At 47.0% G+C, this 17261-nt stretch overlaps 2 protein-coding genes across 2 annotated transcripts in view; one reads left to right on the top strand and one right to left on the bottom strand.

Moving 5' to 3' along the window:
- The window catches only part of sema5ba (sema domain, seven thrombospondin repeats (type 1 and type 1-like), transmembrane domain (TM) and short cytoplasmic domain, (semaphorin) 5Ba), a 278339-nt gene extending 263257 nt beyond the window's left edge, over positions 1-15082 (bottom strand). Inside the window, exon 1 of the mRNA XM_080199511.1 lies at positions 14965-15082. The gene's annotated coding sequence lies outside the window, so the exon portion shown is untranslated. The remainder of the gene's footprint in view (positions 1-14964) is intronic.
- Positions 15083-15575: 493 nt separating this feature from the next.
- pdia5 (protein disulfide isomerase family A, member 5) overlaps positions 15576-17261 on the top strand; it is a 136966-nt gene continuing 135280 nt past the window's right edge. Inside the window, exon 1 of the mRNA XM_080199513.1 lies at positions 15576-15646. Within this exon, the coding sequence (XP_080055639.1) occupies positions 15587-15646 (60 nt within the window). The 5' untranslated portion in view covers positions 15576-15586. The remainder of the gene's footprint in view (positions 15647-17261) is intronic.

Here is a 17261-nt window from a genome sequence, read left to right on the forward strand (position 1 = left end):
TGCTGACTTAACCAGTCTGGGCTTAGGCTACAATTGGAGTGTTGCAATCGCTTCACCATCCCCTGGGGTGGGAGAGTAGCAGGAAACTCGGGGGATTCTCTTGAGTTACCAGGGCTATATTTGGAGAATTGGTTTGCACAGACTCAGCTTGTATTCCTTTGGGGAGTGAGAAGATCAAGGGGTGAGCCAATTGTGGCATTTAACGATTCAGTAGTGTCAAGAGGAATAATTTATATAGTGCCTTTCACAATATCCCAAACTGCTGTACAGCCAATTCAGTGCTATTGTAAAATGAAGTCAATGTCAATGTGGGCAACACAGCAGCCTATTTGTGCACAACAGGCTCCCACAAACAACAATCTATAACCAGTTTATGTTTAATTGATGTTGACTGAGCGATAAATATTTTACCGGTCTGCCCGCCATAGGAATGGCGAGGGGGCAGAGAATAGGGAGGTCTGTTTTCCTCCAGCAGGATTTTACAGTTTTTAGACGAGCGAGGCCATAGAATCCCGCTCCAGGGATAACTCCCCCACTCTTCTTCAAAAAGCCTCATGTATCCTTTGCATCCATCTGAGAAGGCAAATAGGGCCTCGCCCTGGATGGATTGGCCATGCTAAATTGCCCCTTAATGTTCAAAGATGTACAGTTGCGCAGTCTGCATGTCCTTCCCGTGTCTGCATGGGTTTTCTCCGGGTGCTCTGGTTTCTTCCCACTCTGAAAGACATGCTGGTTGGGTGCGTTGGCCATACTAAAATGCGGTGGCATGGTGGCACAGTGGTTAGCACTGCTGCCTCATAGCGCCAGGGACCCAGGTTCAATGACTACACGGAGTTTACACATTCTCCCCATGTCTGTACGGGTTTCATAAGAACATAAGAACATAAGAAATAGGAGCAGAAGTAGGCCATCTGGCCCTTCGAGCCTGCCCCGCCATTCAATAAGATCATGGCTGATCTGTCGTGGCTCAGTTCCACTTTCCCGCCCTCTCCCCATAACCCTTAATCCCTTCTCTTATCAAAAACCCATCAACCCGCTTCTTAAAAATATTTAGCGAGGCAGCCTCCACCACTTCAACGGGCAGAGAATTCCAGAGATTCACCACCCTTTGAGTGAAGAAGTTCCTCCTCAACTCCGTTCTGAACCGCCCCCCCTTTATCTTGAGGCTGTGCCCCCTAGTCCTACTGTCTTTTTTGAGCGGGAAGAGTCTTTCCACCTCTATCCTATCCATCCCATTCATCATCTTATACGTCTCAATGAGATCTCCCCTCATTCTTCTAAACTCTAACGAGTACAAGCCTAGTTTATTCAGCCTCTCCTCATAGCTCAACCCCCTCAACTCCGGTATCAGCCTAGTAAACCTCCTCTGCACTCCCTCCAAGGCCAAAATATCCTTGCGCAGGTGCGGCGCCCAAAACTGCACACAGTACTCCAGCTGCGGCCTCACCAATGCCCTATACAGCTGCAGCAAGACCTCCCTACTTTTATATTCAATCCCCCTCGCTATGAAGGCCAGCATCCCATTCGCCTTCCTGACCACCTGCTGCACCTGCACGCTGGGTTTTTGCGAGTCATGCACAAGGACCCCGAGGTCCCTCTGCACCGTCGCCTGCTGCAGTTTTTCGCCACGTAAGTAATAGTCCTTCCTACCATTCTTCCTACCAAAGTGGACCACCTCACACTTGCCAACATTAAATTCCATTTGCCATTTCCTGGCCCATTCGCCCAGCCTATCTAGATCCTTCTGCAGACTCTCCACACCCTCCGCACAATTTGCCTTTCCCCCAATCTTGGTGTCATCAGCAAATTTCGACACCCTACACTCGGTTCCCTCCTCCAGATCATCTATATAAATGGTAAATAGCTGAGGCCCCAGCACCGACCCCTGGGGCACCCCACTAGTCACCAACCGCCAATCCGAATAGCACCCATTGACCCCCACTCTCTGCCTCCTATTTGACAACCAATCCTCTATCCACGCTAACACCCTACCCCCAACTCCATGTCCTCTGACCTTCTGCAGTAACCTCTTGTGAGGTACCTTATCAAACGCCTTCTGAAAATCCAGAAAGACCACATCCACCGGCTCTCCTCTATCCACCGCCCTAGACACATCCTCATAGAACTCCAGTAAATTTGTCAGACACGACTTCCCTTTAATGAAACCGTGTTGCGTCTGCCCTATCAAGCAATTCCCTTCAAGATGCCTCGCAATTTCCTCCTTAATGACGGATTCTAACATTTTACCTACCACAGACGTTAAACTAACCGGCCTGTAATTCCCCGCCTTTTGCCTGGCACCCTTCTTAAACAACGGCGTAACATTAGCCGTTTTCCAATCCTCCGGCACTTCCCCGGAATCCAGCGACGTCTGGAAAATAACCACCAAGGCATCCACTATCACCTCCGCCATTTCTTTCAGAACCCTCGGATGCATTCCATCCGGTCCTGGGGACTTGTCCACAATCAGCCCCTCCAGTCTGTTGCGCACCACCTCTCTAGTAACAGTAATGTCATTAAGACCCTCCAGTCCTACCACCTTTCCATCGCTAACACCCGGCAAATTATTCACGTCCTCCTCCGTGAAGACAGAAACAAAAAAGTTATTCAAGACCTTAGCCATATCCCCATCCCCTACCACTAGGTCCCCTTTCTCATCCGCTAAGGGACCAACGTTCACCCTAGCCAGCCTCTTCCTTTTTATATATTTATAAAAACTCTTGCTATCCTTTTTTATATTAAGCGCTAGCCCAGCTTCATAGCTTCTTCTACCCTCCTTTATCAACTTTTTTGTCAATCTTTGTTGACATTTAAACCTCTCCCAATCCTCTTCTCGCCCACTGCTCTTAGCTACTCTAAATTCCTCCGCTTTTAATTTAACACTTTCCTTCACCTCCTTCGTTATCCACGGCTTATTACCTCTCTTCCTACTGTCCTTTTTAACCATCGGAATAAATTTCTGCTGAGCACCAAGAAAGATCTCCTTAAAGATCCTCCACTGCTCCTCAGCAGACCTACCTTCCAACGCGCTCCCCCAGTCCACATTCGCCAATTCTTCTCTCATCCTACCATACTCCCCTCTATTCAAACAAAGGACACGTGTCCGGGAACCCACTTTCTCCTCCTCCATCTGCAACAGAAACTCCACCATACAATGATCACTCTCTCCAAGAGGATCCTTCACCTCAAGGTCCCTAATTCTACCCGCCTCATTACATAGCACCAGATCCAAGATAGCTCGCTCCCTCGTCGGCTCCAACACACACTGTTCCAGGAAACTATCCCGGCAGCATTCCAAGAACTCCTCCTCGAGCCCACCTCGTCCAACATGGGTCGACCAATCAATATGCAGATTGAAATCCCCCATAACTACTGCCGTCCCATTCCTGCACGCCGCACTTATTTGCGCGTTAACAGCCCGCCCCACCTCCAGATCATTATTCGGGGGCCTATAGACGACACCCACCAGCGTCTTCCTCCCTTTGCTGTTCCTAATCTCCACCCACAACGATTCCACTTTCTGCTCTTTGGCTCCGATATCATCCCTTGCTACCACCTTGATGCTGTCCTTAATCAGCAGAGCTACGCCACCCCCTCTTTCCTCCTGCCTATCCTTCCTAAACACTTGATAGCCCTGTACATTCATCTCCCAGTCCCTGTCACCTTGCAGCCACGTCTCTGTAATGGCCACCAGATCGTATCCATTTGTGTCGATCTGCGCCACCAGCTCATCCACTTTATTCCGAATGCTTCGTGCATTCAGATAAAGCGCTTTCATCAGGGTGCTCTGGTTTCTTCCCACACTCCAAAGATGTGCAGGTTAGGTTGATTGGCCATGCTAGTTTCAGGGGATTAGCATGGTAAATATGTGGAATTCTGGGTATTAGTTCTGAGTGGGATTGTGGTTGGTGTAGACTTGATGGGCCAAATGGCCTCTTTCTACACTGTTGGGATTCTATGAAATCTAAGAAGGTTAGGTGGGTTGGCTATGCTAAATTTCCCTCGGTATCTAAAGATGTACAGGTGAGGTGGATTGGCCATGTTAAATTGCTCCTTAGTGTCCAAGGACATGTAGGTTAGATGGTTTGGTCCATGCTTTAGTTGCCCTTTAGTATCCAAAGATGTATAGATCAGCTGGATTAGCCATGCTAAATGTGCAGGGCTACAGGGATAGGATGGGGGAAGATGTTATTTTGGAGAGTTGGCGCAGACTTGATGGGCCGAATGGGTTCCTTCTGCATTCCATGGTTCTAATGTCTCATCTGAGACATTAGAACCATGAGACATTCTAATGTCTCATCTGACAGTGCAGCATTCCTTCAGTACTGTTCTGGAACAACAGCCTGAACTTTTGTGGTCCTGTTCCCCAGGGAGGGATTCCAACATAATGTTTTGACACGGAAACAAGAGGCGGGATTTTCCCATCGTGCCCACCCCAAGATGAGAAATTCCCACCCGAGGGCAAAGGGCATTTAAACGATCCGCCCAATTTTCCATTCTGTCGGCGACAATTTCTGAAGTGGGCGGGGCTGGGAAGTTTTCCCCAAAAATGCTACCAATTCAGCCTCCACTGCGGATTGTAAAAATTTAGTGGGAGGGAGAGGGGTTGCGGTAGGTGGGGTCGAGGTGGAGGGGGGATGGAATGCAGTATAAGGAGCATACCCTCAAAATTAGAGGTAGACCATTCAGGGGTACCTGTGTGGAAGTACTGTTTCTCACGAGTCACGTTGAAAATTTGGAACTGTCTGCCCCCACATTTCAAAACTAAGATTTTTATTAGGCAGGGGGCATTAAGGCTTAAAGGGCCAAGAGTAAAATTGGGTAAAGGTACAGACCAGCCATGATCTACCTGAATGGTGGAAGGCTCAATGGCCTACTCTTGCTCCATTAGCCGCAGCATGACTTGTGCTGGAAGATGCGCATGTTGGTTGGGAATAGCTAGTCGGGGAGAAGCACGATCGCCGGGATTCTCTGGCCTCCCCGCGACGGGAGACAGTGAGCCATTGGTCAGCGGTGGGGTCTTCCAGTCCCTCCAATGCCAGTGGGATTTCCCCCTCATGCTGCTGGAAAACATGCGGTGGGCGGGAAGCGGGGGGCATCAGCAGGACCAGAAGATGCCGTTGGCGTGATGAGGCGGAAGACTGCGCTCATTTATTCTGAATAACCCGGCCTCCTGACTGAAGGAAGCACTTCCATAGACGGTAGGCCAGAAAATATATACATTATCCAATGTTACATTTTCCCCATTCAGGACATTTCTCTTGATGCCACACATCATTTCAAAGCAATTGTTTCCAGTAATGGTGAAATCACTTTAAAATCAATGTAAAAGCGACAAGTACTTGGATATACATAGAGCTTTGAATGCAGCATAATATCCCAAGACACTCCACAGGAGTGTAATCAAACAAAATTTCACACTGAGCCACATGAAGAGATATTAGAACAGAAGCTTGGTCAAAGAAATAGATCTTAAAGGAGCATCTTAATGGGAAAGGCAGCTGGGAGAGTCAGGCAGGCTTAGGGAAGAAAATTCCAGAACTTTGGGCCTCGGCAGCTGAAGGCACAACTGCCGAGAGTGGGGCAAAGGAACCCGTGGACACACAACTGGCCATAATTTGATTTGATTTATTATTGTCACATGTATTAGTGTACAGTGAAAAGTATTGTTTCTTGCAAGCTATATAGACAAAGCGTACCGTTCATAGAGAAGGAAACAAAAGAGTGCAGAATGTAGTGTTACAGTCATAGCTAGGGTGCACAGAAAGATCAACTTAGTGCGAGGTCGGTGCATTCAAAAGCCTGATGGCAGCAGGGAAGAAGCTGGTGCTTGACCTCAGGCTTCTGTATCTTTTTCCTGACGGAAGAAGGTGGAAGAGAGAATGTCCAGGGTGCATGGGATCCTTAATTATGCTGGCTGCTTTTCCAAGGCAGTGGGAAATGTAGACAGAGTGAATGAATGAGAGGCTGATTTGAATGATGGACTGGGCTTTATTCACGACCCTTTGTAGTTTCATGCCATCTTGGGCAAAGCAGGAGTCATACCAAGCCGTGATACGTCGGGAAAGGATGCTTTCTATGGTACATCTGTACAAGTTGGTGAGAGTCGTAGCTGACATGCCAAATTTCCTTAGTCTTCTGAGAAAGTAGAAATTGAATCGCAGTGAGTTCTTGGAGGGTTGCAGGGCTAGAGGAAGTAATGGAAGTAGGGAGAGGTGAGGCCACGGAGTGTTTGGAATACAAGGATGAGAATTTTGAATCAGAAGCTTAGCTGGGACATCAGCTGATGTAGATCAGCAAGTATTGAGGTGAAAAGGACTTAGTGCGAGTTAGGATACGGGGAACTGTGGTTCCTAGGAATGATTATGGCAGAGATTAATTTATTTTAGGGGGTTCTGGGCATGTGTTATGAGGAGGGAGGAAGGGGCTGGATTACTATAGGGAATGAAGGCCAATGATGTCACATTGCAGTGCAACACACTACCCCAAACAAAACTATTTTATAAAGATCATGAACGAAAGGAAAATATGTTTTAAAATAAATTTTACATTTGATTTAAAATATTCCAAATGGTCTAAAAGCTATAAAACCCATGGCAAGATATTAAAATTGTTTTAGCAGACTATCCTGGCACTCCAAGTTTCAAAGAACTTAGACAAATTTTCTCAAAACATTGGCTCTATTCTCTCTGCACAGATGCTGTCAAACCCATTCAGATTTTCCAGCATTTTCTTATCATACAATCCCTACAGTGCAGAAGAAGGCCATTCGGTCCATCTGCACTGACCACAATCCCATCCAGGTCCTGTTCCTGTAACCCCACAAATTTACCCAGGTAATCCCCCGATACTAGAGTCAACTTATCACAGCCAATCGACCTAACCCGCACATCTTTGGACTGTCGGAGGAAACTGGGAGCACCCAATGAAACCCACACAGACACGGGGAGAATGTGCAAACTCAGCATAGACAGTCACCTGAGGCCAGACCTGAACCCGAATCCCTGGTGCTGTGAGACCACTGCGCTGCCGTTTTCTGTTTTTGTCTCCACTTAGAACATCTTTTGAAAACTCTATCTGTAAGTAGCATCCTGGAGGGGGAAAGTGGAGCTGGAGAGGCAGAAAGATTTAGGGAAGGGTATTCCAGAGCTTGGGTTGTGGGCAGCTGAGGGCACGGCTCCCAATGGTGGAGGGATGCCAGAATTAGTGCAAGCTGCAATGCAAGTGACAGCTGACTCTGTGTCAATGCAGTTTTGCGTTTCTTCTTCAATCTCGCTGATGGTTGGTTTGGAGATAATGTATGACAGACCTGAGTTTTTGAGCAGGACGATAGCTTCTCACCCGTTGGAATTGTGCATTGAGAACAGTCCAGAGCACGCTGTGATGTTCTGCTGCTCACCTGGTCTGTCCCTTTAATGTGATTATTGCTCACAGCAACTCAGCAGCATGCAAAGAGACCAATGAGTTACTAATTATTGTTGCTATTGGAAATGTGCGCGCCCTGGCAGCTCCTTGGGAGAATGCCAGCTCTTTCTCAAGGTTAGACAAAAAAGACCAGGGAGACGAACCGATTTTCTTCTCTAAAACGTTTTTTAAAAAATTCAGTTGCAAAATGTTGGAGTCTCATACAAAGTGGGTTGTACCGTAAAGGCTGCATTTCAAAATGCGCTAATATTCAGAGCAACTGTTATCATCATGCCACTAGTAACACTGTGTCCTCTATCTATGTAAGCAAAGCAATAACAGGGTCGTATAAAACACTGTACATTATTGAAAATCAACATCTAAAGAGAGATGGATGTTCAGCTATAAAATGTTAATTATCTGTGCTCCAGCACTCTCACCTATATAAACACTTTGCTTATGATTTAATGGAAACTTCCAATTGTGTGCGAGAAATGGAGAAGTTTATTAGGTGCACAAGTAAAATCGACGCACTAATGACACCCACTGCTGCTGTATCCTCCTCACATAACTGCAAACCCCACCAATTACAAGCCAGTGCTAAAAACTTTGCATTTCTTAGACTTGACCCAACAAAGGTAAAACTTTGTCACTCTCGCTGTAAATCAGCAAAATCATTCAGGGTGGCACAGTGGTTGGCACTACTGCCTCTCAGCGCCAGGGACCCAGGTTCAATTCCGGTCTCAGGTCACTAGTCTGTGTGGAGGTTGCAGGTTCTCCCCGTGTCTGCGTGGGTTTCCTCCGGGGTGCTCTGGTTTCCTCTCAGAGTCCAAAGATATCCGGGTTAGGTGGATTGACCGTGCTAAAATTGCCCCTTAGTGTCGGAAGGACTAGCAAGGGAAAATGCATGGGGTTATGGGGATAGGGCCTGGGTGGGATTGTGGTCGGTGCAAACTCAATGGGCTGAATGGCCTCCTTCTACACTGTAGGATCCTATGATTCAAACCAAGGGGAAGAAAAAAATGATTTGCATTTATGTAGCACCTTCTACAGTGATAGGGAGTCCAAATTCTGCAGCCAGCTGATGACAGCTCAGTCCGACAAACGGCATTGTGATAACAACCATAAAAATCTGACTTTTTGATTTGAAAAGTGACCGAGGGATAAATATTGGTTTGGACATTTAGGAGAACTTCCAGAATCTTCTTTGAAATAGTGCTTTCCAGTCGCCTGCATCTACTCAAAAGGGTAGAGGGAGCCTTGGGTTATCATCTCATCTCAAAGGCAGTGCAGCACTCCCTCAGTACTGCACTGGGAGTGTTAGCCTGGAGGTTTTGTGCTCAGTCTCTGGGGTGGGAACTTCACTCACAACCTGGGTTGGCAATGATAGAGTTACCCGGAGAGCAGGCGCAAAAGAGAAATAGAGAGAGAGAAATGAAAGCGAGGGAGAGGAATAAAAGCATTTATACCAGACTGATCTGAATCTTTGACTTCACAGTCCAGGTCTGCACCAAAGGAGAAGATGGGATTTTTTTTTACCTTGATGTATGATAGCTTGGTATTATTTACTGTAGTCTATGCTTGACGCTTTGAAGCAATTTAGCTGCAAATCTATCATAAATGTGGAATTAAAGATATCGCACAAAATGTCTCTAACACTTTGAAATTCCCTTTAGCCTATAATGAGGTTAAGACCAGGTGGGATATCTCAATAGAAACAGAACACAAGTAATTTTCCCCTGCCCCTCCAAACGTGTTTCAACACCACCAGACAACAGGCAAAATGTGAAGGTCAGAACAAGGTTTAACTTGATAATTATACGTACTTCAAACCACGTTTCTCCTTTCAGAATAGCACCAGCACGGAATGACAGCAACATGTAAAACTCAACCATGGAAAGGGCAGTCAGTGCCACACAAACCTCTCTCAACCGAACCTACTAGAATCTGTAAACTGACCCAGTATGTCCCAGCTTAAAAAAAAACTGTATCAATGGAGAGCATCTTTCACAACCCCAGAGTGCCCCTGAAGCACCTCACAAATAATAAATTACATTTTTCGCCTTGTGTGGTCACTGTTCTGTTGTCAAACAAACCAATCAATTTGGCAAAGCAAAGTGTCAGAGTTAACAATGAGATCATTCATGTTATCATTGAATATTATAGCAGAGAGGGAGGCTATTCAGCCCATCATACCCAGGCTGCTATTCAGCTAAAAGCAAGGCTAGCATTTATAAAGTACCTGTCTACTCAGTTTGGTCCCACAATACCTAACAGCAAACAAAATAATTTGAACATGTACTCACTGCTGTCATTTTTTTACTTGTTCAAAGGATGTGCGTGTCACTGGCTAGACAGCATTTATTGACCCATTTCCTGATTTTTTTTATTCATTCATGGGACATGGGCATCACTGGCTGGCCAGCATTTATTGCCCATCCCTAGCTGCCCTTATTCAAAGGGCAATTGAGATTAAACCACATTGCTTGGCTTTGGACTCACATGTAGGCCAGACCAGGTAAGGATGGCAGATTTCCTTCCCTCAAGGACATTAATGATCCAGATAGGTTTTTCTGACAATCAACAATGGTTTCATGGTAATCAGTAGATTCTTAATTTCAGGTATGTTTTATTTAGCTCAAATTCCACCACTTGCCGTGATGGGATTCGAACCCGGATCCCCAGAACATTAGCTGAGTTTCTGTATTGATAGTAAACTGATAATATCACGGGGCCACGCCTCGCCCATTGCCCTCGAGAAGCTGGTGGTGAGCTGCCTGCTTGAACCTCTGCAGCCCATGCAGTGTAGGTACATGCACAGTGCTGTTAGGGAAGGAGTTCCAACATTTTGATCCAATGACAGTGAAAGAACAGCCAAAATATTTCTAAGTCAGGATAGTGAGAATCTTGGAATGGAATTTGCAGGTAGTGATATTCCTGGGCATTTGCTGCCCTTGTCCTTCTAGATGGGAGAGGTTGCTGTCAAAGTGACCTTGGTGTATTGTATCTTGTAGACGATACACACTGCTGCCATGGTGCACCAGTTTGGGGGGTAGTGAATATGGTGGAAAGGGTGCCAGTCGAGTGGGCTACTTTGTCCTGGACCATGTCTTGGGGTGGCACAGTGGTTATCCTTGCTGCCTCACAGCGCCAGAGACCTGGGTTCAATTCTAGCCTTGGGTCATTGTCTTTGTGGGCTTTGCACACTTTTCCCATGCCTTCGTGGGTTTCCTCTGGATGCTCCCGTTTCCTCCCAAGTCCAAAGATGTGCGGGTTAGATAGATTCGCCATGCTAAATTGACCCTAGTGCCAGGGGGATTAGCAGGGTAAATAGGTGGGATTGTGGTTGGTGCAGATTCAATGGGCCCAATGGCCTCTTTCTGTACTGTAGGGATTCTATGTCGAGCTTTTTGAGTGTTGTTGGAGCTGCACTCACCCAGGCAAATGAAGGGCATCCCAACACACTCCTGACTTGTGCCTTGTAGATGGTGCAGTAAGAAGTTTCACAACAGTAGGTTAAAGTCTAACAGGTTTATTTGGATTCACCTGATGAAAGGACAGTGCTCCAAAAGCTTGTGCTACCAAATAAGTCTGTTAGAATTTAACACGGCGTTGTGAGATTTCTTACTCACCCCAGACCAGTACCAGCAGCTTCATATTGTAGATGGTGGACAAGCTTTTGGGTGTCAGAACGTGAGTATTCGCCACAGATATTTAAAAAAAAATCAGGTTTTCTGATCATTATGACATTATGTGCTGTGTGAAAACTGACTGCTGCATTGGCATTCCCTGACATCATGGAAGTGCCATGTAAATGCAAATCGTGCATAGCAAGCTCCTACAGACAGCAATGACCAGAGAGGTTTGTTCTTGTGATGTTTATTGAGGGATAAATATTACAGTAAGAAGTCTCACAACACCAGGGATTGTGCTTATCCCAGTCCAATGCTGGCATCATGAATAAATATTAGCCAGGACAGTGCATTAGATTGACTCCAGAGATGAGGGGTTTGTTGTATGAAGAGAGATTGAACAGTTTAGGCTTATACTTTCTGGAATTTAGAAGAACGAGGGGAGATCAAATTAAGGTATACAAGATGATAAAAGATTTGGATAAAGTAGACCTGGAGCAGATGCTTCCTCTTTTGGGACATTCTAGGACAAGAGGTCATAATCTTAGGATAAGCAAACTTAAAACAGAGTTGAGGAGAAACTAGTTCTCCCAAAGGGTTGTGAATCTGTGCAATTCGCAATCCCAAAATGCAATGGATGCAGGGTCAGTGTGTAAATTTGAAGAGTTAGGCAGATTTTTAATCGGTAATGGATTAAAGGACTATGGGGAGAAGGCAGGAAAATGGGGATGAGGAGCATATCAGCCATGATCAAAATGCCAAATGGCCTATTTCTGCTCCTATATTTTATGAACTAACCCTAACCCAGCTGGGAGAACTCACCTTCAATGCCTCTTGAAAGGTCAGACAGGGACATCAGCTTAATTTCTGACCGCAAAGACAGGTCTACTGACAGTGCTGCACACTCTCAGCACTGCACTGAGATGTCAGCCTTGAATTTTGTGCTCCAGTCCTACAGTGGGACTTGAAGTCACACTCACAGGTTGGGGGGTGTTACCCACTGAGCCTTCTGCCCTCCCTCTTCCCCAACAGCACTGCACACGCCTTTTGAACATTGCTCCAGTTCCCTACAATTAGTTAGTGAATCTGGCATTGATTTTTTGATTTATTATTGTCACCTGTATCAACATACAGTGGAAAGTATTGTTTCTTGTGCAAAGCATACCATTAGTAGAGAAGGAAACGAGAGTGCAGAATGTAGTGTTACAGTCATAGCTAAGATGTAGAAAAAGATCAACGTAATGCAACGTTAAGTCCATTCAAAAGGCTGACTGCAGCCGGGAAGAAACTGTTCTTGAGTCAGTTGGTACGTGACCTCAGACTTTTGTACCTTTTTTCCCAAAGGAAGCAGGTGGAAGAGAGAATGTGCAGAGTGCCTGAGGTCCTTAGTTATGCCGGCTGCTTTTCTGAGGTAGCGGGAAAGTGTAGACAAAGTCAATGGTTGAGGGATTACATATTCACTCACTGGGTTCATGCTCTTTCTATAGTGCGATGGGATCTTCTATACCCACCTGAACTGGAATAAGGGGAATGCAGCTCTCTCTCTCTCTCAGCAACACACTGGGTTGTCAATTTAGACCACATTCTCAAATCCCTGGAATCTACAATCTTTCGAATAAGAGGAGTCTTGCGAACAGAACCAAGCCAGGCACGGGCAGTCCAGTTATTACTGTAAATGTATTACAGCCCAACGGAGTTTCCGAATACTAGAGTAAGATTTACAACAAAGCAAGTTTTTTAAAAAAAATGTAACCCACCCCCCGGCAGTGCTCTACCCGTGCTGTAAATTGGGGCGGGGGGGGGGGGGGGCCATGCATACTTTGAAAATACATTGCTGAAGGAATTAAACGCCAAACGCTTTCTCCCCACTCGCACTCACTATCCCCCCAAAAAAAACCAAAACGCATCTCCCGTGGCGGCGGGAGAAAGAGAGGATCGCGGACACATCAAGCTGCTCAATCCTGCAGGAGGAGAAACGAGGCTTAACTCTCTCCCCCAGCCACTTCCAACAGAAGTTAGCACTGCTTTGGAAGCGGACTGGAGTCAGGGCAGTGGGCGAAATTCCGAAAGAGCGACCCCCCACCCCACCCCACCCTCCAGTGTGTTGTATGCCAGTCACGCGAAGATAGCAAGCTACCCCAATCCCGTTAAACAAGGCACACACACACACACAGAGACAAGCACATATACACATATATACAAACACACAGAGACAAACACATACACATATACACAAACACACAGAGACAAACACATATACACAAACACACAGAGACAGACACATTTCTACAAACACACAGGCACATTTCTACAAACACACAGACAAATACAATATGCGCACACATGTATGCAAACATATATACACATATATACAAATATACGTATGTACAAAGACAAACACACAATATACGCACACATTTATACAAACACACACGCATACAAACATATACATACACACATACAGATTTAATTCATACAATAAACACTAATTACTCCTATATATTTCGTATATCCAACGGAGGAGCTAATAACGAATTCAGGTTTCGACTCATATTGGGACTTGAAAGGGTCAATTGATCAATTCTAATTCATGCCCTAAAACTTGGAATTATTACACAATGCGGCTCAAAGGGGTATCTGAAGGTTGCGTTGCCTTGATTAGCATGACTTGATTGCCAAGGAGCTGTCACTTTAATTGCGGGAGGTGCAAAGTGCACAGGTAGACTGGAGAACGCCAGAATGACGGAACTGGACTCGACAACAGATCACATTATTGTCCCCGCGTTAATGATCACAGGTCAGACTGGAGCCCATAATCTCTGCGCCTCCGTCTAAAATACCTGGAGCCTCGCTATGTCGGTGCGTGGGATAAAGTTTTAATTGCCTGCAGACTTCCTGATGCAAGTGATGTTATTCCAACATTGCAAATGCAGCACAGCATTTCTATCGTTGTCTCGCCTTCTCTCTCTTTTTAATTACAAAAAAAGAAACCCTCGGTCTGCGCAACGGCTCCATCCAGCCAAATGTGACCCACTATACAGCGGATTGGAGAGAGAGGACCCAGCCACAAGCCTCTGCAGGACCCGCTCCCAGCTCACAACTTTCAATCGCTCCGGGGCAAGACCGCCTTCACATCAACACCGAGGTTTCCTCACACTCCCAGCAACACACGCAAAAAAAAACATCTGCAGCAACTAGATTTCACATCCCTAACAGCTTAAGAAAAAAAAACCCTGACCTTTGCAAAGATATTCATTTCACGAATAAACAAGGAGGGATACAAATCCAATTCATTAACCGGACTATTTCAATAGGATAAGGTTTATTTTTCGGTCGCAGCCTTGCGCTCACCCCCACCCCAGCCCCCTCCCCTCCGTTATCCAGCAGAACTTTCAATGGCTTGTTTGAACAGAGCGTGTGTGGAAAGAGGATTCGGATTTCGCTACTAAATCCATCATGCCCGTTTGATCCCAGGCTGCTGCATCCACTCACAACACTGCGATAAGCCAGCATGATCAGAAACGCCAGTTTTTAATTGTGTATCTTATTTCAAAAAAGACAATATCACGAAAAGAAAACAAAGACATGCTGAGATGAATTAACACCAACATAATAGCCCTCCAGCCAATCCATCAAACAAAACAATCCGTCCTCCAATGGCTAAAATGTCACACCGAAGCTACAACATGCAAAAGATTACCAAAAAATATATATACATCTATTATGTTTTTTAAATAAAAGATTTGATGAGGTCAAATGTAACTGATCAGTAATAAACACCAGCTATTTCGATCAGTGCCCTTTCTGTCTCGAAGTCCTACCATGCGTCAATTAGAAGTTGCAATAAAAGTTTGCAAAACTTTCCAAACTTTTGTATTTCAAAAATCACCCAAGTTGTAAAACGTGGTTTCCCAAAAGTTGTGCTCACCATAAGAATAGTTGCCCCGATCAATTCATTAATTGAGGTCTTCCCTCCTTCTGGCTCTCTTTAATCCGGATTGTATTTAAGAAGTGGTTCTCCAGCCCGCTGTGGTTACAGTATCCACAAGAACTAATCAGCAAAGTGATGGCTCTTTCACCAGCAGCGCAGCCTGAACCATTTCACAGGGACATTGCAATTCCCATCTGCCAAAGGGGTGACTTTGTTAAAAACACATAACATAGGCATTCGCACTCAATGCTTCTTTCACAACAATATGAGACCAGTTAAATTAAAAAATGTATAAAAATTCCTTCTGGCAATAATTGTGCCCTCAGTCTTGCCCAGCACTCAAATTCTTTGATTTATGTAAACAGCTCCCCCCTCCCTGCTCCTGCTCAGAGAGACCAACTGGTCGGAGCTCCTTGGAGCGACCATCTGACTGTGAGTACGCATGCGCCTATCCCGGGCGGCGCGGGGCCAGACGGGATCTGTAGTCCTCGCCTGCCAGAGCCGAGGCCCGAGTGGCAGGACGGGAGACTACAGCCCCCAGGGTGCAGCGGGGCTGCCTGTTCTCTATATATAGGGGCCGCTGCGACACTGCGCATGTGCGAACCGACACCGTGGCAAGATGGCGGCGCGCAGGGCTCCAGGCGCTGGGACTTTGCAAAGCGTTTGTTTCTTATTGCTGGTGAGCTCCCACCCCCGTTCCCCTATCCTTTACCTCAGGGGAGAAACAGTTAGGCGACATTTATTAAAGAAGGGCGGAATAATAAATAGTTGTCGTAGTAAAGGGGGGAAGGGGTAGTTGGTTGAAGAGGTTTTTATTCTGGGGTTGGGAGGGGAAGTGGTTGAGGTCTGTGTGTGTCTCTGCTTCTACATCCTGCTGCTATCCGGCTGCCACTACAGCTCTTATCACTTACCCGCAAAACCACTGTTTGTAATTTTATCTTTACAATTCAAAGCTTCAGTTTCTCTGCCCCACTCTCGGGGGCCTGCGGCGCCCCCCCCCCCCCCCCACACGTCGGGGATCTGTGCTACTGCTCCCCCGCCTCTCCCTGGGGGTCTGTGCTGCCCACACCCCTCTCCTTCCCTCCCTGGGGGTCTGTGTTGCTCGCCCCCCCCCCCCTCCTCCTTTCCTCTCTCCCTCCCTCTTTCCCTCCCTGGGGGTCTGTGATGCCCACCCCACCCCCTCGGGGGTCTGCTGGCCGACAGCCCCCCCCACCCCGGGGGTCTGTGTACCCCCTCCCCAGGGCTTTGCCCCCCCGCCAAATCCCCGGGCTCTGCCCCCGTCCCACCTCCCCCCGCCAAATCCCCGGGCTCTGCCCCCGTCCCACCTCCCCCCGCCAAATCCCCGGGCTCTGCCCCCGTCCCACCTCCCCCCGCCAAATCCCCGGGCTCTGCCCCCGTCCCACCTCCCCCTGCCAAATCCCCGGGCTCTGCCCCCGTCCCAGCCCCCCCCCCCCCGCCAAATCCCCGGGCTCTGCCCCCGTCCCAGCCCCCCCCCCCCGCCAAATCCCCAGGCTCTGCCCAGTCCCACCCCCCCGCCAAATCCCTGGGCTCTGCCCCCCCCCCCCGCCAAATCCCTGGGCTCTGCCCCCCCCCCCGCCAAATCCCTGGGCTCTGCCCCCCCCCCGCCAAATCCCTGGGCTCTGCCCCCCCCCCCGCCAAATCCCCGGGCTCTGCCCCCCCTGCCAAATCCCCGGGCTCTGCCCCCCGCAAGGGATCTGTGCCATGCCCCCTTCTCAGAGGCCTGTTCTGCCCCTCCCCCCGGGGGGCCTGTCACAACATGTCCTTGTAGTTCAATTGTTTGACTTAAGTCAAGTTATTTTGTCACCTGTTTTCCTTAAGCAAATATTTGTAATAATTTGTAATGACTCAAATGCCTTGAGTCAATTAATAAAAGAAAGGCCCTTTTATTAAAGGAACTTTTTTAAAAGAAATTAACAATGTAAGTTTTAAAATAGTTGGTTAAAGTGAAATGAGGGATTGTTTTTCACCCAGAGGGGTGGTGGGGACTTGGAAGTTACTGTTTGAAGTGGGTGATAGGGGTGGAAACTCTCACTGTGTAAAAAAGTACTTTGATGTGTACTTGAAAAGTCGGAATCTGTAGGGCTACTCACCTCGTGCCGTAAAGTTGGATTAAACTGGGTGAGTCTTAAACAATTGGTGCACAAATGGTGGACAGAATGCCTGCTTGTGCACCGTCAACTTTCTGTGATTTGGCCCCAAACGTTTTTGAGCTTTTCACTACTTTTTCCCGTTATACGTGTCGGTTGTCCGCAAACTTTGACAAGTGGAGGTGG

This window comes from Carcharhinus amblyrhynchos, chromosome 11, assembly GCF_965287045.1.
Source record: "Carcharhinus amblyrhynchos chromosome 11, sCarAmb.v2.hapA, whole genome shotgun sequence".
Classification (NCBI taxonomy): Eukaryota; Metazoa; Chordata; class Chondrichthyes; order Carcharhiniformes; family Carcharhinidae; genus Carcharhinus; species Carcharhinus amblyrhynchos.